General features: G+C 41.5%; 2 protein-coding genes and 1 long non-coding RNA gene across 3 annotated transcripts in view; all 3 read right to left on the bottom strand.

The window, feature by feature from the left end:
* LOC306977358 overlaps positions 1-22,197 on the bottom strand; it is a 68,257-nt gene that overhangs the window by 5,119 nt on the left and 40,941 nt on the right. The gene's annotated exons all lie outside the window — the stretch shown is intronic.
* LOC306977353 (complement factor H-related protein 1-like) lies at positions 13,068-18,229 on the bottom strand. Its single transcript, XM_079575656.1, has 6 exons — positions 18,107-18,229; positions 17,451-17,633; positions 15,445-15,606; positions 13,541-13,738; positions 13,283-13,471; positions 13,068-13,159 (listed from the first exon to the last, which is right to left on the bottom strand). The coding sequence occupies exons 1-6, from the start codon at positions 18,168-18,170 to the stop codon at positions 13,143-13,145; spliced, it is 813 nt and encodes a 270-aa protein (XP_079431782.1). The 5' UTR covers positions 18,171-18,229; the 3' UTR covers positions 13,068-13,142.
* The window catches only part of LOC306977355 (complement factor H-related protein 1-like), a 40,777-nt gene continuing 40,589 nt past the window's right edge, over positions 22,010-22,197 (bottom strand). Inside the window, exon 6 of the mRNA XM_079575658.1 lies at positions 22,010-22,134. Coding sequence (XP_079431784.1) covers positions 22,118-22,134 — 17 coding nt within the window. The 3' untranslated portion in view covers positions 22,010-22,117. The remainder of the gene's footprint in view (positions 22,135-22,197) is intronic.

Here is a 22,197-nt window from a genome sequence, read left to right as displayed (position 1 = left end):
TCTTTCCAAGGAATCATATTGTGCATGTTTTATGTGACTGTAGGTTTAGTAGGAAACCAGAGCACTTGAGGAACATGACTCACACATAAGGAGAACATGCAAACTCCACACAGAAAGACACAACCGGCCTGGGAATCAAACCCCAGACCAACAGTCTGAACGTACAAAGGACAAAGATACTATGGCAATAAACAATTTTGACAAGGATGTTTCTTGTCAAATCATTGTGAGTCACCGTCACACTGAGGAGTGGGACTCCACTGCACACTGACTATCATTATCCACCTTTTGTAGCCAGGATTACAGGAGAATGTCAGGATCTCATTTTCTGCATACTTCTCTTTATCTTCTTGCACTTCACCATTGTCAGTCAGGGGCTTTTCACAAAGATTGAAATATGAGTGAGAATAAGATCCAATTCCTGTCAAATGATGTGCTTGGTCAATGTCGAGTTGCACAGATTCACAGGAGACAGAGCAGAAGTGTGGACATAAAAACTAAGGTCGGCCAGTTTGTTGGTTAGCAGGTTAGTCACTGTGACCGTCAGTATCACGCAGTCACCTGGTCACTATTTAAATCCCTAAAATCACATTGGGTCATGTTGTACGGCCATAACTTTGGTTTCATATGAAAAAAAAAGGCTTATCGCAATGCACTTGCTAACGCTCACACGGCTCGTGCTAACGTCCACAGCAGCTTCTACAGACACTCTTACATTTTACAACTCTTTGACCGATGGTTTAATAAAGCAGGTTTAGTTCTGCTGAATTGTGAGCATTCTGAATCTCAAGGTGGAGGGTTTGGAGCAAATACAGAAACAAAGCAGAGGAGGGGATCGACTAAAACTATTACTTCAAAGGGAAACTTGGTATATATACAATCTAAAGGCGACTACACATCCTGGATTATTTGAGGAAATTGACTTTAGCCCTTTTCTGTAGCAGTATTTATCACTATCATTATTTTTTACTCTTTTATTGTCATTATTAATCTGTTTGTCTTTGTTTTTCGTTCTCGAGTGATGTCATCCAATTAGGAGGGTGTGTCCTCAGATAACCATGTGGCCACACCCTCTGGTCACCAGATCTTCTGAGTTCCCAATCACTGTATTTTTTATTTTACTTTTTATTCTGAAACGCGGCAAAGGTTGTGGTAATAAAAAGAGTTTATAGATTGAGCCAAATCTTAGTGAAGTTGATCTTACTGAGGCATTGGACGTCTCCAATCCATTGTCCATTGGAGCAGGTCTTGTAAGGTCCTCCTTCTAAATCGTAGAGATGATCACACTGGTATCTAACCTTATCTCCATTTACATAGAAATAAGAGGAGTTCTTCAAAGCATGTCCGTTTTGCAGCGTTGGTGGTGGAGTGCAGCCCAGGAGCAGTGAAAAAGTGCCCTTCTCTGACAACACAATCATTTTGGACAGTCAGACACAACATATTTATTAAACGTAGGCTGTGTCACTGTTAAATAGAACGACTCACCGACGCATTGGCCGTAAGTGGCAGCTCTCCAGCCTTGTTCAGCACAGGTGTAACTGGCGTTGAAACCAGTTGTGTATCCAGGGTCACAAGAAAAATATATCACATCTCCTATTTGGTACTGCACCTTTTTGTATTCATCCGGCACAAAGGCACGATCAACTGATGGGAGCTGCGAACACTCTATGAGAGAATATAATTTACTTACAGAGAAAGTGAATTCAACAAATCTCAACTGTGTAAAATAAAGATAAGTGTTCCATACCTTCATGTGTCAAAGTAAACTCCGGATTGTCCCAAAAAAGCAGCAGGAGAATGAACATGTGCTTCATCGTCGCTTTGGACTGAAAACACAACTGGCTGGTCGTTTCTTTCAGATCATTCACCCTGAAACCTCTTATCTCCATTTTATTGATTAGAAAACATTTAACCGTGACGGTGAAGTCCAAAGTTACAATTCTTACAAAAACTTTGAAGCCTCTCAGCTTTTTTTGGAATTTAGCTTCTATATATATTATTAGACAATATATATATATATATATATATATATATATATATATATATATATATATATATGAATATATGAATATATGAATATATATAATTATTTATTTGTATAGCACTTTTCAGAACAAAGTACAAAGTGCTTTTCACGTATGATAATTAAAAAATACATAAATATAATTCCCTCCACTCCTTCACGGCGAAAGGAGCAGCTGAGGTGGCTCGGGCATCTGTTCCGGATACCTCCTGGTCGCCTCCCGCGGGAGGTGGTCCAGGCATGTCCTAGTGGGACAAGGCCTCGTGAAAGGCCCAGGAGACGCTGGTGGGACTATGTCTCCGAGCTGGCCTGGTATCACCTCGGGGTCCCCCCAGAACAGCTGGAGGAGGTGTGTGTGGACCGGGAAGTTTGGGCGTCTCTGCTGAGACTGCTGCCCCCGCGACCCGGCCCCGGATAAAGCGGAAGAAAATGGATGGATGGATGGATAAATAATAATAATTAAAAATTAAAAAAATACAACCTACCCTGCAGTAATAATAAGCTGCCAAAGGACAAGATACAGACCACAGATGTTAAGACACAAAAGCTCCTAACCATGCACGGAGGGTCCACCCCAAATCCAGCACCCTGAGACTGTACGCTCGCCGTAAGGAAGGAGGCCGAGGACTAGTGAGTGTGAGAGCCACTATCCAGGATGAAACATCCAAGATCCATAAGTACATCAAGGACAAGGCTCCGACAGATGACGTGCTTAGTGAATGTTTTATTTTTTTATTTTTAACCTGTATTTAACCAGGTTAAAACTCATTTGAGGCTGAGAGGCCAGGTCACAATGGGGAACAGAAGATGAGGTGCTGGAGGTCCCGGCATGGGAGGACAAGCCCCTACACGGCATGTACCACCGAAACATAACTGTTAAATCAAGAAATGGTGGATATCAAGAAATTCTACCAATATCTAGACAGAGCTGGACTAAAGGACAGCACAGAGGCTCATCATGGCTGCACAGGAGCCTTGAGCACCAGAGCAATAGAGGCCCAGATCTACCACACCAGACAAGACCCCAGGTGCAGACTGTGCAAAGAGGCCAATGAGACAATCCAGCTTTACAGAACTGCAGGGTGTAAGATGCTGCAGGTGTAAGATGCTGCAGGGTGTAAGATGCTGCAGGTGTAAGATGCTGCAGGGTGTAAGATGCTGCTGGGAAAGCTTACATGGAGCGCCATAACCAAGTGGCTGGTATAGTGTACAGGAACATCTGTGCAGAGAATGGGCTGGAAACATGTATCGGAAGAAAATCTCTGACTTTTCATGTTCAGCTGTTGTGTTGTAAACCTGATGTTGATTGGTAGGTAGTATTCACACTGTATATGACAACTTGATCTAGATCACAGTGCTCAAATTATTGTTTTAGCCTAAAAAGTAAATAGAACAAGAGACTGACAGTACTTAAAAGGGGTGGAACTAAATAAGTGTTTACTTCCCCCCACTCCTTTTCGGACAGCCTAATTTCAAATGTGCAAAAGGTAAAACAAAATTGTTGTACTTAGACGTAAATGTATTGAGCTGCACATCTGAAATTGAGCTCACAACTACCACAATCATGGCAGGTTGTATTTTGAGTCGTATGAGTTTGTGTTTTTATGTGTTGTTTATGGTCCGAATAAAATCTTACAATCACGAAACCCCAAGGTCAAAGTGGGAAACACCTCCAAAGGTGTAGAGAATGGCCAACCAACCAACCAACCAACCAACCAACCAACCAACCAACCAACCAGACATTGTGGTGGTGGTCAAAGAGCAGAGGAAAGCCGTTGTGGTTGCCATAGCAATACCAAGCGACTTCAACATCAGGAACAACTAGAGAAATACCAGGGGCTCAGAGAGGAGCTGGAGAAGGCCTGGAGGATGACGGCATCAGTGTGTTCTGCTGTGTTTTTGTGAAGAGGTGTAGATTTAAACGTTCAAAACAATGGACTGAAGCTATGGCGCAGACAGGCAGCCTCCAGAGCGATGATGGGTAAGATCTGGATTAATGACAGAGGGGGCTTTTTGGTGTTTTAAGGCGTTCTCACGAAAATTATAGCATTTAGTGGCTATTTTCCTCAGCCACACAGAGCTCAGTGACAGCGGGACCGAAGACTACGTGGAATCTACTTTGAACAGGGGCAAAACCAAGTATACAGGGGCTGGGGCATTACAGGGGAACCACTGACAAAAAAACTGCCAGAAAATAACAAAAATAAAAATATTATTTTGTATTTAAATGACTGTTTCCATATTTTTGAAGTAGACCCCCGGTTCCCCTCCTTAAAATGCTGTCCCAGTAATTTTGTACATAGACTGGAGCATTTAAAAGATATTTTAAATTTTGTAGCGATTTGAATATTAATTAGACTTTAAATCCAACTGGAGAAAGGTGGAGGTTAAGAGGTTAAACTATTTATTCATTTGTGAAAGACACCGCTGATCCTTGGGGAAATAGCGAGAGAGGAAGGACCGCGACCCGTCACTCGTAGAGCGTTGAGAAATCTGTAAAAATCAGCAGCCAACACATAAAAGCAGTAAGCAGGGGGTCCCCCAAACTAAAACTGCTTGTGGCTCACAAACTTTAGCCGGTCTAATGGCTGCTGTTAATGAATCAGCCCTGAGTAAATGTAGAGACTGGCGTTCAGGCCAAAGCCTCTGGAAGTCCGGATATTTCTTGAGCCAGAGCCGTGACCCCCTGCACGAAACCGAGGTCGTGAGACGTTCGAGATAAACGGCTATGATTAAAAAACAACAATACAATGATTTACTCAAGGTCCCCAGGCACTTCAGGAGGAACAATTATCTTTAAATTAAATCAACAAGTTTTCTGGTGGAACTAAGACAAGGCAAAGTATGTTTTTTCAGGCACTTCCAATCCAGGTGTTTTTGAGATCATTGAATTTACAGAAAATGTTATTCATGGATCAGGTCATATCGTAAGGTCTCGTCTGAATTTTGTTTGAGTGAAATGTTTCCCTGTTTTCACAAAGTCCAAAGTTGTAATGATTAAACAAAAGTAAATAAAATGATTGATTGTACATTTCATTTACTATTTGCTCAGAGTTCTGGGCTGGCCTTTCCTGTAAGTGACTATAAACAAATGCATCAGCTACGCGAGACTCCCTCAGAGTTCAAGGGTCACTAAACTCACCCAGGGCTGTGGTTTAGGCCACAGCAGTGATGCAAACAAGAGGCAACACCAAACTGAGGATTCTGAAGATATTTGCACTTTGAAAAACTCTATCATGTGTTTATAGATTTGAAAGACGTGGAGCAGACAAACGTCTGACAGACACGAGCTCAGTTTAGCTGACAGAAGCCACATGTCAAAAAGAGAAAATGTTACCTGAGTACTGGAAGAACTGAGTCACTGTTTGAAAGTCTGATTTATTTTCTAGGACGCCATAAATTGTGTGAAACAAAACCTAAAATCACAAAAATACAGAAAAACACATTTTGATTGTATTATTTGAAAATAAGGTGCAGGAGGTGAACTTAATGTACTTAGATCAGAAAGAAGCATTTGGCACTGAAATGGAAAAAGTAACAATTACTCAAGTAAGAGTACAGACACTTCATAAAAGGTCCCGTATGATAAAACTACTCAAAGAAGTACAATTTTTTCATAAAGTTGCACAAGTTCATGTACTTGAGAAAAAGTAAGTGAGTACTACCCGCCTCTGCTCATACCTGTGGAGGCCTGTGGGTGTGACTGTGGTGGTGTCTGGGCTGTTTTGTCTGGGACCGGTTTGGTAAAGTTGTCAGTTTAAAGAGTCAGTGACACATGAAGGTCGTCTGCATGTTTCTCCTTCACCATCATCATGAATAATAAACACACTGACGTTGAAAACATGACCTCAACAAACGTTTATTTGAACAAGTTTTTCGTCCATGAATGGTGGACGTTGTGTGGTATTCAATCTGTTTCAGGATTGATCTTGTGGCAGAGATGTACCTGAAAAACAAATAAAGATATGATTTTATGGAAAATACATTTTTCATGCAGGAATTTTCCATCACAGAACATGAAGAAAAACAATGTCAGTGTTTTTAAATGTAGCAAGGCGCCTGTTGTGTTCCTCCCAGCCGGCTGGCAGCGCCATTACTATAAAAGGGGAGTTTGGTTTTTCGTCCCCTCAGCACTTCTTGGTTGTGTGTCGACCGCTTCTCCGTTCTCAGGTATAGCATTTGCCCTGGCTGTGTGAAGGTGGGCTGTGTAGTGGTAGTACAAGTTTCCATTCCAGCTGTCAGCCGGCCGAAGATAATTTGGTGCCGTGCAGGGGCGGACTGGCCATATGTCCATTCTGGAAGAGCACAGAAGGGCCACTGGCTCTAGGGCCACCGGTCTGGCCTCTCACTTTACCTTACCCTTACCCCCGGGCGTAACCGAGCTTTACCCAAATCTAAAGGCTTAACCTCTTAACTCCCGCCTGAACCGAGAGGATCTTTTTCCTCACGTCATCAGATTTTTTTTCCATCATTTTTTTGTTGGGTATTCAACTCATTTTTGTAACTCATTTTTTGTCACTTTTTTGTCATTTTTTGTCACTTTTTTGACATTTTTGTGAAATTTTTCGTCTATCAATCCATCCATCCATCCATCCATCCATCCATCCATTTTCTTCCGCTTTATCCGGGGCCGGGTCGCGGGGGCAGTAGTCTCAGCAGAGATGCCCAAACTTCCCGGTCCACACACAACTCCTCCAGCTGTTCTGGGGGGACCCCGAGGTGACACCAGGCCAGCTCGGAGACATAGTCCCACCACCGTGTCCTGGCTCTTCCACAAGGCCTTGTCCCACTAGGACATGCCTGGAACACCTCCCGCGGCAGGCGACCCCTGGTGCCGTGGTGTATTTGTTGTTGTAGCTGCCGTGGATCTCGCGTGCCCAGTTTCGTCCGGTCGGACTCGCCCCCAACTAAAGGCTCTGGTTCACCAAGGCAGGGACCGGTATGTTGCTCCCATTCATCCACTTTTCGGGTGGAGCCCAGCCAAGCCCAGCAGCTGCTGCCTTTCGCTAACACCAGCCGTACTTTCATTCAAAGGTACGCCCCGGCTGTTTGGAGCCCAGATCACTGAAAACCAACTGTTCTGGTAGATTAGTTTTACTTTTAGTTTTAACTGAGACCTGCTCGTTTAACTCCGTTTTTTTGATGGAGAAACGTATTGTTTTGGAGAACCCTGAAATGTCGCAAATGCAGTTACTAAAAGCACTTTTAACCAAACGAATAACACTTTACATTACAGGCCGGTAAGTACTTGGTACTTACAGTTGTAATTACACTGGTACTGATGGTGGTAATTACAGTGGTGATTCTAGGTACTTATTGCGGTACTTACAGTGGTACTTATTGTGGTTCTTACAGTGGTACTTATTGTGGTTCTTACAGTGGTACTTATGATGGTAATTACAGTGGTGATTCTAGGTACTTATTGCGGTACTTACAGTGGTACTTATTGTGGTTCTTACAGTGGTACTTATTGTGGTTCTTACAGTGGTACTTATGATGGTAATTACAGTGGTGATTCTAGGTACTTATTGTGGTTCTTACAGTGGTACTTATAGTGGTTCTTACAGTGGTACTTATTGTGGTTCTTACAGTGGTACTTATTGTGGTTCTTACAGTGGTACTTATGATGGTAATTACAGTGGTGATTCTAGGTACTTATTGCGGTACTTACAGTGGTACTTATTGTGGTTCTTACAGTGGTACTTATTGTGGTTCTTACAGTGGTACTTATGATGGTAATTACAGTGGTGATTCTAGGTACTTACAGTGGTACTTATTGTGGTTCTTACAGTGGTACTTATTGTGGTTCTTACAGTGGTACTTATTGTGGTTCTTACAGTGGTACTTATTGCGGTTCTTACAGTGGTACTTATTGCGGTTCTTACAGTGGTACTTATTGTGGTTCTTACAGTGGTACTTATTGTGGTTCCTACAGTGGTACTTATTGTGGTTCTTACAGTGGTACTTATTGTGGTTCTTACAGTGGTACTTATTGCGGAACTTACAGTGGTACTGATTGTGGTTCTTACAGTGGTACTTATTGTGGTTCTTACAGTGGTACTTATTGTGGTTCGGAGACATAGTCCCACCACCGTGTCCTGGGTCTTCCACAAGGCCTTGTCCCACTAGGACATGCCTGGAACACCTCCCGCGGGAGGCGACCCCTGGTGCCGTGGTGTATTTGTTGTTGTAGCTGCCGTGGATCTCGCGTGCCCAGTTTCGTCCGGTCGGACTCGCCCCCAACTAAAGGCTCTGGTTCACCAAGGCAGGGACCGGTATGTTGCTCCCATTCATCCACTTTTCGGGTGGAGCCCAGCCAAGCCCAGCAGCTGCTGCCTTTCGCTAACACCAGCCGTACTTTCATTCAAAGGTACGCCCCGGCTGTTTGGAGCCCAGATCACTGAAAACCATCAGTTGTTCTGTTAGATTAGTTTTACTTTTAGTTTTAACTGAGACCTGCTCGTTTAACTCCGTTTTTTTGATGGAGAAACGTATTGTTTTGGAGAACCCTGAAATGTCGCAAATGCAGTTACTAAAAGCACTTTTAACCAAACGAATAACACTTTACATTACAGGCCGGTAAGTACTTGGTACTTACAGTTGTAATTACACTGGTACTGATGGTGGTAATTACAGTGGTGATTCTAGGTACTTATTGCGGTACTTACAGTGGTACTTATTGTGGTTCTTACAGTGGTACTTATTGTGGTTCTTACAGTGGTACTTATGATGGTAATTACAGTGGTGATTCTAGGTACTTATTGCGGTACTTACAGTGGTACTTATTGTGGTTCTTACAGTGGTACTTATTGTGGTTCTTACAGTGGTACTTATTGTGGTTCCTACAGTGGTACTTATTGTGGTTCTTACAGTGGTACTTATAGTGGTTCTTACAGTGGTACTTATTGTGGTTCTTACAGTGGTACTTATTGTGGTTCTTACAGTGGTACTTATTGTGGTTCTTACAGTGGTACTTATTGTGGTTCCTACAGTGGTACTTATTGTGGTTCTTACAGTGGTACTTATAGTGGTTCTTACAGTGGTACTTATTGTGGTTCTTACAGTGGTACTTATTGTGGTTCTTACAGTGGTACTTATTGCGGTTCTTACAGTGGTACTTATTGTGGTTCTTACAGTGGTACTTATTGTGGTTCTCACAGTGGTACTTATTGCGGTACTTACAGTGGTACTTATTGTGGTTCTTACAGTGGTACTTATTGTGGTTCTTACAGTGGTACTTATTGCGGTACTTACAGTGGTACTTATTGCGGTTCTTACAGTGGTACTTATTGCGGTACTTACAGTGGTACTTATTGTGGTTCTTACAGTGGTACTTATTGTGGTTCTTACAGTGGCACTTATTGTGGTTCCTACAGTGGTACTTATTGCGGTACTTACAGTGGAACTTATAGTGGTACTTACAGTGGTACTTACAGTGTTACTTATAGTGGTACTTACAGTGGTACTTACAATGGTACTTGTGGTAATTACAGTGGTACTTATTGTGGTTCTTACAGTGGTACTTATTGCGGTACTTACAGTGGTACTTATTGTGGTTCTTACAGTGGTACTTATTGTGGTTCTTACAGTGGTACTTATTGCGGTACTTATTGTGGTTCCTACAGTGGTACTTATTGTGGTACTTACAGTGGTACTTATTGTGGTTCTTACAGTGGTACTTATTGTGGTTCTTACAGTGGTACTTATTGTGGTTCTTACAGTGGTACTTATTGCGGAACTTACAGTGGTACTGATTGTGGTTCTTACAGTGGTACTTATTGTGGTTCTTACAGTGGTACTTATTGTGGTTCTTACAGTGGTACTTATTGCGGTACTTACAGTGGTACTTATTGTGGTTCCTACAGTGGTACTTATTATGGTTCTTACAGTGGTACTTATTGTGGTTCTTACAGTGGTACTTATTGCGGAACTTACAGTGGTACTTATCGTGGTTCTTACAGTGGTACTTATTGTGGTTCTTACAGTGGTACTTATTGTGGTTCTTACAGTGGTACTTATTGTGGTTCTTACAGTGGTACTTATTGCGGTTCCTACAGTGGTACTTATTATGGTTCTTACAGTGGTACTTATTGTGGTTCTTACAGTGGTACTTATAGTGGTTCTTACAGTGGTACTTATTGTGGTTCTTACAGTGGTACTTATTGTGGTTCCTACAGTGGTACTTATTATGGTTCTTACAGTGGTACTTATTGTGGTTCTTACAGTGTTACTTATAGTGGTACTTACAATGGTACTTATAGTGGTACTCACAGTGGTACTTACAGTGTTACTTATAGTGCTACTTACAGTGGTACTTATTGTGGTTCTTACAGTGGTACTTACAGTGTTACTTATAGTGGTACTTACAATGGTACTTATAGTGGTACTTACAGTGGTACTTACAGTGTTACTTATAGTGCTACTTACAGTGGTACTTACAATGGTACTTATGGTGGTAATTACAGTGGTGATTCTAGGTACTTATTGTGGTACTTCCAGTTGTAATTACAGTGGTACTTATGGTGGTAATTACACTGGTAATTCTAGGTACTTATTGTGGTTCTTACAGCAGTAATTACAGTGGTACTTACGGTGGTACTTATGGTGGTAATTACAGTGGTAATTCTAGGCACTGATTGTTGTACTTAAAGGATACTATAGTGACAATTACAAGGTATGTACTTCTAGATTCAGTGGTAACTCTTAGTAATGAAGGTTGTACTTCTTGTTTTCCCTAATGCTGTTTTAAGTTGTTTTATAGTCACACAATCCTAGAAATTACTTTTGTATGTAGAAGTACCACATTTACTACCTATGAATTGCTATATCTGTATCCTTGAATTACCAATAAGTACCATAGATGTATCACTGTAACTACTAGAAACTCAATCAAGAAATCAATTAAAGTACTAAAGTAAATAGAAGTTTGACCTTCATTACCAAGAGTTACCAGTGTATCTCTTGATGAGAGATACACTGGTAACTCTGTGTCTCCCTAACCCCTTACCTTAAATACTCGTAATTATGACTTTTAGAACAACAATAATAATCTAGAATTACCACTGTAAATACTAGTACTTACCACTGTAACTACCACTGTAATTACCACTGTAAGTACCACTGTAAGTACCACAATAAGTACCAAGAAGTACCACTGTAATTATCACTATAAGTACCACGGATCAGAAGCTTAATGACTCTTGTACACACAATGTTCGGTCCGTAGACCCACGCGCCCCCACAGTGAGCTTACAGGACAGCACCACATTCATCAAATATGTAAACAAAACGATAAACAAGATGGCAGAGTCCCGCACTGGCCCACCAGTGCTTAGAGCCAGATCTAAAATATAAAAGAGAGTTGGTCACACATTCTTAACCCGCTGCACTTTAGGACCAAAACCAAAGGCGCAGTGTGACCCGGCATTGGGACTGGACTGTTACGAACACCGGGACCTTCGGGACCTCCACACCACAGTGCCTCCCCCTGGATAGTTGTGCCCCCTCAGTGCTATAAAGCAGTGCTTTGGTTAGGGCCACACCTATTTAGTACATTTTGAAAAGAATGAAACTTTGCTCTACCTGTTAGCCTGTTGCTCCAAACAAAGGAGGAACAAAGACCAGAGGCTGAGTGAAGACAGGCGTGACCTTTTATACTTTTTACGTTACGCACCGTCACATATGGAGCCCCGATGGGCACATGTTTACACTGGAAACAACTTTGTAGATCCCTGCTGACTGTATGAAGATAGCTATGCCCAAACATTGGTCACGCAATCAGTCAATCAACCGCTTTTATTGAATATGAAAAGTCACATTTGCATTTTTCTCACTGTCTGACATGAAACCAGAATTAACTTTTTTCGGTCAGTTCGAATTTTGTAAACGATTTCTTTTTGCAAATTCCAGAAGACTAAGAGATAGACACAGTTTTATATTACTTTTTACAGAACCAAAAGTTTACATACAGTTCATTAGTATTTGGTAGAATTGCCTTTAAACTGTATAACTCAGGTCAAACGTTTTGGATTTCCTTCCACAAGCTTCTCACAATGGTGGCCGGAGTTTTGCTCCATTCCTCCAAACAGAACTGGAGTAACTGAGCCACATTTGTAGCCACCTTGCGCTCACATGCCTTCTCAGCTCTGCCCATACATTTTCAGCTGGACTGAGATCAAGACTGTGATGACCACTTCAAAACATTGACTTTGTTCTGCATACAACTCAGATACTGAGCTGTATGTAACGTACCCGCTGTAAACTCTCGAGCTAAACTATTTAGAACACGGCCTAAAGCTTCCAAATATGGGGTCGCGTCTGCTGCTGTCATGTTGAATCCGTAAACGGGCGGCACGGTAGCGCAGCGGTGAGCGCCTCCGCTTCACAGCTAGAAGGTCCCGGGTTCGATTCCCCCCAGGACGAGGCCTTTCTGTGTGGAGTTTGCATGTTCTCCCTGTGTCTGCATAGGTTTCCTCCGGGTACTCCGGTTTCCCCTACCACTAAAAACATGTGCAATAGATCCTCCAGCCAGGTGATTCTGACCATCAGCCTGGCTCCACATCATGGAGATGGTCCCCGGGCGCAGCACTGCCGTCGACCACGGCTCCTTATGGGTCGCCCCAGCGGCATCAAAGGATGGGTTAAATGCAGAGGACAAATTTAAAGCATACAAACAAACAAACAAATACACTTTTTTCGTTCTGTGATTGGTCCCCAAATCCATGCGAAAATTTTGGCCATGGTTCCCAGGCTTTGAAATGATTTGAGCGCAAACAGCAGCGCGGGTATTCCCAGGCGCAGTGTATCATGACGATGAGCATTCATCAATACACTGACTTGTAGTTAATGAAATCCTGTTTGGTGGGATCCTTAAATGACAGGTAACTTTTGAAAAAAAATATTAATTGAAAACAAACTTGTGGGCATCAAATACTCGATATGAAATAATTAATTGCTAAATAATTTTTTCAATAAACACACCAACTCTTCAAAATTTGTTTTAATCAGCACAAAACCTTTATGTTGGAGCTGTCGGTCTTAATGATTTATTGTTCACTTTTACAACAGAAAGAACAGCAGGTATGTCCGCTGAAATCCTGTCGCTGTTCAATCTGCAGCATCATTGTGGGTTTGAAGCTTCTGGAAAACAAATCAAAATGATGCCATTTGCCGAAAAATCTCACATTAACTATTCATGGGGGGGTAAATAAAAATGCACAACAATATATAGCAATGCATAACAATTCCATATGAAAATACCTGCTTTACAAATGATGCTCTTCTGTTCCCAGGTCCCATTAATGCATTGAATCGTGGAATCTCCTTCCATGATGAAATTTTTCCGACACCTATAGGTGAGTGTAACACCAGAAGGGTATTCTTTCTCAAAAGAACCCATGATTATGGCATTTAGCACTTTAGGAGGAGGTGAGCACTTGTTTGCAATTGCTACAGGAAAGACAACGCGCAGAGAATGAGGGAATGTTCAGAACAAGACGTAACACTCGAGTAACTTACGGGTGCAGATCTGTTCAAATGGCACATTGTACGAAATCCAATCCCCTCCGATGCAAGTCAGCTCTTCTAGATCAGGATGCAGATTCTGGTGTCCTGTGTCACACTGAATGGGGAAAATGTCCCCTTCACTGAATCTCAGACGGTCGGACGTCACACTCATGTTGGGGATGTGAGGAACTGGCCCACAGTCTGTGTCGGCTGGAGGAGAAAAAGAAACATCGAACAACTGAATCTGAGAATGGAAACGTAAACTACTAAGGAACTACTTTCAGTTTTGATTTACAGCGTGGTTTACAGCTTCAGCTCCGTGTGATAAACACACTTTGGGCAGAACCAAATAAGAGCCAAAAACATGTTGGATTATAGGCTTTAAAAACGTGGAGGACAGCTTCTCGTTTTAACAATGATGTAATTGTATCCAGGAAGTTTAGAACGAAGAAGAAGAAACAGCTAAATTAAACAGGATTAACCGGAGGAGAACTCAAAACTGCATGAATGTTGTAAAACACTACTCCTGTTCTGTTTTTGACGAAGGAAATCATCAACCATTACAACATGGTTTGAAGCTCAAAACAGTAGATTTTGCTTGAATTGTCTCCTTTGAGGAACAACAGCAGCTGCCATATTTGACTTGCTGAAGCTACCAGTCTGTGGACGGACCCCGCGCAGACCTCCTCAGCAGACCCTCCCCAGGATGAAATACGACTTCCTTTTTTATTATGTGATGTCACTTTATTTTGTGATGTCACCTTTAACTCTGAAGTGTGTTCCATGAGCAGCTCTTTTTGGACCAAGGCAGAACACGAGGATCCAGAGAGAAGGAGACAAGATGGCGTCTGGGAGCGCGAGCAATATTCAAAAAGGAGCAAACAAGGAATTTAGAAGTAAAAGAAAGAAAAGATAGCTCAGATACTGATAATAATACCAGGAGTAGTTTGGCACATGGTTTAATTTTGTGTAATTATACTTTGTCGTGGAACACTTCACGTAACCATATTTAAATAGGGAAAACGTGGAAGAGCTTGGTTGCTTCTATCTTGACCAGTTTTGGAGCTATAGAGGAGAGAGGGAGAGGATCAGACAGGTCCTAAAGAACTCGTCAAAGCTCAGGTAAGAACATATCTAAGTATGTAAAAACGGTGGCCTATTCCTTTAAGTGTAAGAATGAGGAGCAACGTAACAAGGCCTTGGATATTCCGGCCATTGGACCGGGTCGTCCTGTTAAGTGTTTTGTGCTTGATGGGAATGTACGGAGAAGGGGGGTTGTTAGTGGAGGCCCACTTTCATTCTATGAATATCGCTTCTTGGAAATTGATGGAGTAACAGAAGTGAGATGTTTGACCCGCCTTTCGAATAGAATGAGAGAAGAAACAACGTCATTGTGTTTGACCTTTGCCGGAGAGGATCTATCCTACCCTGTGCGGGCTTATGAGCGAGGGCATGTCAGAACTATGGGTACGTAGCTGCTGTATGCAGAGGAGTCAGGAAATGTGCCTACTGTGGGAAATGCAACAAGTCTGAAGAAATCAGAAAAAATAGACATGGTTTTAAATGCAGCAAAGCGTTTTTTTGAATATTGCGGACTTCACTGGGGAGGATTTGTTCAAAACTTTGAACGAGGGGTGCACTATGGGAACTGACAAAAGACATTGAGTGAGATTAGTGGAAGAAGGTTTTCTCTTTTCATCTTTTCTCTCCTTTCCCCTCATGGCAGCCGCCACTAAAGCGTTAAAGAAGAAGAGGAGGGGAGTTTGAAGGTACTGCCTTCAACACCACGGGAAGGCAAGGCAAGGTAGGCTTTGGGAACCAGCCGATGACTCACTACGTGAATAATGCAGGACTACACTGACTTGCTGAAGACATATCTTTTTGTTAAAACAAAATACATTTGAAAAGTGTATTACCAATACATTCTGATGTCTTCCATTCTGCTTCTTCGCACGAGGCTACATCCCACCAGCCTTTGAGGAGCAGTTTATATCCCTCATTACAGGTGTAGTACAGCTTGTTTTGGTGTTCATGAGAAAATCCATTGGGGATGAGTGCACCTCTACACACTGCTTTTTCTGAAAACACAATGTGATTGGTTGGTATTTAACGTTAGCTACAACATAAACATGTGAGCCATGTACTGAAGCAAATAAACATGGACACTGTGGTGCATCTCATCTCCACAGTTTGTCCGTGTTGATATCTTTGCTTCCTTTGGGAAACCATTTTCCATTTGTGATGTTCTGTGCACGCGACATCTATACACGACACAAAACCACATTCACAGGTTTAGAGACCAGAGCCCCTGTGAGTGATACAATGACATTATATCTTGTTTTCAGTAACACTTACATTCACCCATAAACAGCATTCTTCATGCTGCTTCAGAATGAGTTAACATATTTGCTGAGGAAATTGGAAAATCCCTCCAAAAGCAAAATTACTTGACATTAAGAGGGGGGCGTTGAGAGTTGTACAGAAGAGGCATTATTTTAAATGTTGTTATTTGAAATAATAGTATGAATATGAAATATTTGCGGTAAAAACGTTGGCATTCTCTGGTGGCCTCTGGGCCTGGTGTGTAAGTGATGCATTTCCCCCTCTGCCCATTATATTTCCCCTTTGTCACCGAAGACTAAACTTTTTCCTCCTTTTCATACAGATACACTCTCTCCCAGCTGTTTCCTAGAGTTTTAGTTCCATCCCACATCTCCAGCGCAGCAGTAGGACCATCAGCCGCCTCAGCCTGTCCATCCACTCCTCCAAACCACCAGTGTTTCAGAATGATTTCTGAAAGGAAATGTTCCCTTTGCTGCCGTTTCTCTACATGTAAAAATGAGTCAGTTCAAAAAACTATTGATCGCACATCACTCCTTTTACTGTGTCGGAGTCAATGTACTTTGTTATTGTGACTTTAAAATACGTCTGACTTGATACTGATTATGTATGAGAAACATGTACAACGTCTTCAGCTCACAAAAAATAAATCTATTTGTAGGGGCAATTTGAGTGCTAAAAAGGATCTGACGACAAAGACGACAAAAACACAACTCAATGAATTTTGTTGTTTTTTGCCTGAACATGAAGACATGGCTCTTCTGTTTGAAATATGATGGTGGTTTGTTTTCATACTGTGATCTGTTTTGTGCACATTTTAGGGTCATTGGTGCATTTCAAATGGACTCTTTCACGGTGTCGATATTCATCCTTTTGATTTGAATTGTTAGTCATTTCTGCATTTTTATAAAGAGGTTTGGTGGCCCGTTGAGGACTCAGATTTGTTTTAAAAACATCCTGATGGGATGATAGACAGCTGTACTGCTGTGTGCAGATTGTGCAAAAAAGAGTTCTACTTCCGCCTTAGTTACGCAAGTCTAAAATGGTTGGTGCAAACACAGAGACGTCCTCGATGCTAATGTTAGCGTTAGGCTCAAGCAAACGCTCCAGCCAACCCACTCTGAGCCTAAATAAGCCTAACCCTTGTCAGGATAAGAAATGGCACTTTGATTTCTGTTTACAGCAGTCGTTAAACACCTAAAGGCCCTGTTTTATGGCCCTTTAGTTTTATTTACTTTTTGCTTTTATATAAATGTGGCATTATTATTACTGTTTAATGAGCTGTACAAGTCTCATGAGTGATCAGAGTTCCTAAAACACTTGAAAACTAAATAGCTATAAATGCACTTTTCCTTTGTTACTTGAATAACTATACAAATTAACAATAACAAATACATTTACTGTTGAACTCATGTTCGGATCTATTTATTGAATACTTTAGGTGCAATAAAATGTTGTTTTTGTTTTTTGATTAACATGCGATTAATTGCAATTAATTAATTACAGATCTGATATACTTATTTAAAAAAACTGAATCGATCCCACCATCTTTTTTTCTTTTTGTTTTGTTTTTCCAACTTACGTCTGCATTTGTCACCGGTGCTAAACCACTGTCCCTCACTGCAGATCAGTTTGAAGAATCCTCTGAAGCCGACTTTGCAACGCAATCTCACAACATCCCCACTGTCATAGCTCGCCTTCAAACCGCTTAAGTCGAAATTGTCATCATATAAGAACGACTCTTTAAAACTTTGTAGTGTGCAACCTTCAGGGAAACAAAAAAAATAGATTTTGTTAAAAGCAACAATGCATGTAACATTTCTTTTAAATTTAAAATAGAACTCTAAACACATAAGACGAATGAAATACACCATAATAGTGAAATACAAGGTTGTGCTTAAATACAACTACACGTGCTGCTGCGGAGCCGAGTGTCGCAGCTGGAGGTCAGGGAGCGGTCAGACTGGACGCTCGTCCACAACCCAAAGCTGAATTAGTAAAAAGGGTCAAAAAGGGTTAAAGGTAGGTGAGATTATTTTTCAGTAAATGTTTCCTAAACATGACTTTGCTTCCAGATCTGAAGTCAACCTGTTCAAATCCCATACTGGATCAAATCAAGACAAACATTTGCTTTTACAAAGGGCTCAAGAATAAAACACTTTTCGTTCCACTGTTACAAAATAGTCAGGGACAGACCCTCTTAAGTTATTGCTGTGTGAAATCTTTGTATAATCTGACCTTGTGCAGCAGAAGGAAGAGCGTTTCTGAACAGCAGAAGAAGAATGGCCGTGGAGGGCTGCATTTTGAGTCCTGTCGTCCAGTGGCACCGAGTTGATCTCTGTTCCCCCGTCTCTCTCAGGATTACACAAGGCTGAACCCGGGCTGAGCTGTTTACATTCACCCACTGCTGCTCTTAAAGGGAAAGGCAGAGGATTTACAAATCTGTCAAAATCAGCAGCTGACGCATAAAAGCAGAAAGCAGGGGGTCCCTCAAACTAAAACTGCTCACAAACTTTAGCCGGTCTGATGGCTGTGGTAATGAATCAGCCCTGAGTAAATGTAGAGACTGGCGTTCAGGCCAAAGCCTCTGGAAGTCCGGATATTTCATGAGCCGGGACCGTGACCCCCTGCACGAAACGGAGGTCGTGAGACGTTATAAAGTTACTGTGAATGATTTTGGGGAATCAGAGAGGAAGCACTTTTGAGAAATGCCAGAGATAAACAGCGATGATTAAAAAGACAATACAATGACTTGCTAAAACAAGTCAATTAATTACCTCAACTCATGACCCGCGCTTTAACCGAGCGCATTTTCTCCAGTTCGGCTTTACCCAAAGCGTCTCGCCTATAGGCCAGTGTAACGTCTCATTTGAAAGCTAAGAGCGACAAAACTAATCTAGACTTTTTTGTCACATTGTCGCTGCGTTTATATCATACTTTTGTTACATTTCTGATGCTTTTTGTCCTCTTTTTGTTGTTTAATTCATTACTTTGGTGTTTTTGCCACTTTTTATCACTTTTTTGTTGCTTTTTTGTCACATTGTGTCACTGTGAGGCATGGCACAGCCTATAGAAAGTGCCATGCATCATTTGAAAGCTAAGACCTTGAGGTTTCTGAAAATATTTGTAAGATCTGTGTGGGGTTTAGGTGGTGTGTGGCTGGGAACAGACTTGATCAGAATCGGACATAACCTCCCGATCAGGACTCGGATATTTACGCATGTCCATTCTCATTACCTTTGATCAGATTTGGACCTGAACCACTTCCTGACCTGGACTCAGAGCCGCACTGAGCAGAGAAACCCTCCACATTTGTGCACAGATGTTTGAAGGTCTGTGATGGACAGAGACGCGAGCCCGGCCGGCTGCGCTCATATGTGCAAACGCTGAAAGACGAGGGGAAACTTGTGTCTTTATCAATAACCTGCTAAACCACGGCCTCCTCTCTTCACTCACACATCCCTGCGCGACATTCAGGAGGTGAATGGAGGAAGAAGCACTTGCTGTGTTAAGCCTTTAGTGAAACACTGCACACGCCCACAGTGCATGACACTCACCTCGAACCTCGACCCCGTCCTGGTTTTCAGGCTGGGTCCGGGAAATGTGGTCACTCTATCTTCATTTGAAGACACTGTAATCACGTTAACCTGGCACATTTAGCTTTTGGTCAAATATATTACGTAATTTTACTGTTTGGCCACATTACTCCTGCCAGTCAGTTTTGTACATTGCAGTGCACAAAAAAGTTATTGCCCAAGTTTTGTTTTCATTCCCAATCAACAACCACATTTAGTAACAAATGGGATTTTAGATCATCCTCTCTGTGTTAAACTATATTACACTGTAAAGATGACAGTCTAGCTTACTTAAAAAAAACAGACCAGGTAGAGTTACTCTCTATATCCAAAACCATGAAAGAAAACAAGTTGAATAATGTTGTTTTTGCTTAATTTTAAAAAATATATATTAGGTATTGGACCGGGATTTGGTATCGGGCAATTCCAAAAATTGGAATATTGGCCAGAAAAGAACCTTTCACGATTGTTATAAAGATATATAGTATATATTAAATCATATGAATAGTTTGGGCAGATTTCCTCTTTAATAAACAAAAGTATCTTGATTTAGCAAAAGTAGAAAAAAAGTGAGTAAATGGAAATCTGTATTTGTCTTTTCTTTATACAATGACAAGAAAAGCGATAAGTGTCTGACTTATCCCCAGTTTTGCAGAACTAGAAGGATGTATTTCAGGACAAAACGGTAATAAATCAAACAAACACATGAAGACTGTCCTTTAGTTGTTTTGATCTGTGTGAAAGTGAATTGCAGCTTCACTATGTTTTTTCAGGCACTTCCAATCCAGGCGTTTTTGAGATAACTGCATTTACAGAAAATGTTATTCATGGATCAGGTCATTTCTTCATGTCAAGTCCAAAGTTGGAATCATTAAACAAAAGTAAATAAAATGATTGATTGTACGTTTCATTTACTATTTGCTCAGAGTTCTGGGCTGGCCTTTCCTGTAAGTGACTATAAACAAATGCATCAGCTACGCAAGACTCCCTCAGAGTTCAAGGGTCACTAAACTCACCCAGGGCTGTGGTTTACGCCAGTGGTTCTCAACTTGGGGGTCGGGACCCCCAAGGTGGTCGCGAGACAAATTTGGGCCAGATCATTTAGATAAATTATACATATTTTCATTTTCATAATCTACTTTTACGTTTTAGTGTAGCATGTGTTTGCTATATCACCAGCGTGCCAATATTTGTTCATAGTTTGATGAATTTTATTTCAGCCATTTGTTTTTTTGTTTTTGTTTTTTAAGAATTATGTAGGCTAGTGTTCCTACTTCTCACGGTGTGATCCTGGCGGGGGGTCACGAACCCATTTACCTGTTAGATTGGGGGTCGCAGCTCCAAAAGGTTGAGAACCACTGGTTTAGGCCACAGCTGTAAAAGAAGCATAAGGTCATTCACAGTCAATCCCAATGCAATGGGCTAAATGCACAGTTTCCCCATGTGACTTCTTCCTGGACAACTAGCCATGTGCCGTACTTCCTGTTACCGATCGCTTAATTCACAATTAGCAGGATCCAACTTGAATAAAGAGATAGTGCAGGATTTGTAAAGCATGTTCATAGCCTCTCCTCCTCTCCTCCATGGACCCAAAGAGAGTTGAAGCTAGAAGCAGCCAAGCTCTAGTTACACAACATTAAAGCATGTCGATTTTCTAAGCGGATAAAAAGGGGAACTATATTGCAAGGCGTAATAACATCAGGAGCACTTCAACGTCCGCGCAGCAAAGTCAAAGTGCTCCTAAGATATTACTACACCTTGCAATCGTCACTTCTGCCTGAAATGCTTTGGTAAAGTTTTCGGGCAGCTCCGCCAAATCACCATGGCTGTGGCCATTCACCAACCATCCACTACTCCATCCGTCTGGACCATCCACAGTTACACGGCCTCATCAGTGAACAAGATGGTTTGAAAATGAGTCCTCATGTATTTCTGGGCCACTGCAGCCGTTTCTGCTCGTCAGCATTCAATGAACATTTTAGTGGAGGCCGGATAGAAGGTTTATGCACAACTGCAGCCTCTGGAGGGTCCTACACCTTGATGTTCGGGAGACTCCAGAGGCACCAGCAGCTTCAAATACCTGTTTGGTGTTTTGTAGCATCTGTTCTCTTTATCTGATGTCTTTGTCTGGCAGAAACCGTCCTCACTGTGCCTTTATCTGCACAAACCCGTGTGTGCTCTGAATCAGCCACAAACAGTATGATTGAGCTTAATCTTTCATGAAATATCGAAGGTTTTCATATCTAGTCCAAGGCATTTAACTATTTCACGCTTTTCATCAACAAAGAGATCTTTTTTCTTTCCCATTATTCCTTGAAAAAGGTGATCTGTTCAATAATGGTTAATGCCCTTTTTCAGTAGTTTTCCCTTAACTGGGCTTAACCTGACAACTAATCATCACAGGTGTCTGAGATTTATGTCAAACAGCCCTGAGACACAATACCATCCGGGAGTTTAATTAAATTATACTTATGCTTGTGGGCATGTTCTTTGTGAACATCAAATACTCGATATGAAATTATTTATTGCTAAAGACATATTTTTGAATAAACACACAAACAAAACCTTTCTGTTGGTGCTGTCACTCTTGCATAATGATTTATTGTTCACTTTTACAACAGAAAAAAACAGCAGGTATGTCCACTGAAATCCTGTCACTGTTCAATCTGCAGCATCATTGTGGGTTTGAAGCTTCTGGAAAACAAATCAAAATGATGCCATTTGCCGAACACTAACAAATTATGATGAAAATAA

The sequence above is a fragment of the Gobius niger genome, assembly GCF_951799975.1.
Source record: "Gobius niger genome assembly, chromosome: 17".
In the NCBI taxonomy this organism is placed as follows: Eukaryota; Metazoa; Chordata; class Actinopteri; order Gobiiformes; family Gobiidae; genus Gobius; species Gobius niger.
This window is presented reverse-complemented; position numbering and strand designations above follow the sequence as displayed.

Coding starts and splice junctions, on each gene's coding strand:
- LOC306977353 (XM_079575656.1), bottom strand. CDS start 18,170: ATGCAGCCCTCCACGGCCATTCTTCTTCTGCTGTTCAGAAACGCTCTT. Junction 15,607..17,450: donor CACCGGTGACAAATGCAGAC/GTAAGTTGGAAA, acceptor TTGTGTTTTCAG/AAAAAGCAGTGTGTAGAGGT. Junction 13,739..15,444: donor GAAGACATCAGAATGTATTG/GTAATACACTTT, acceptor TTTCTCCTCCAG/CCGACACAGACTGTGGGCCA.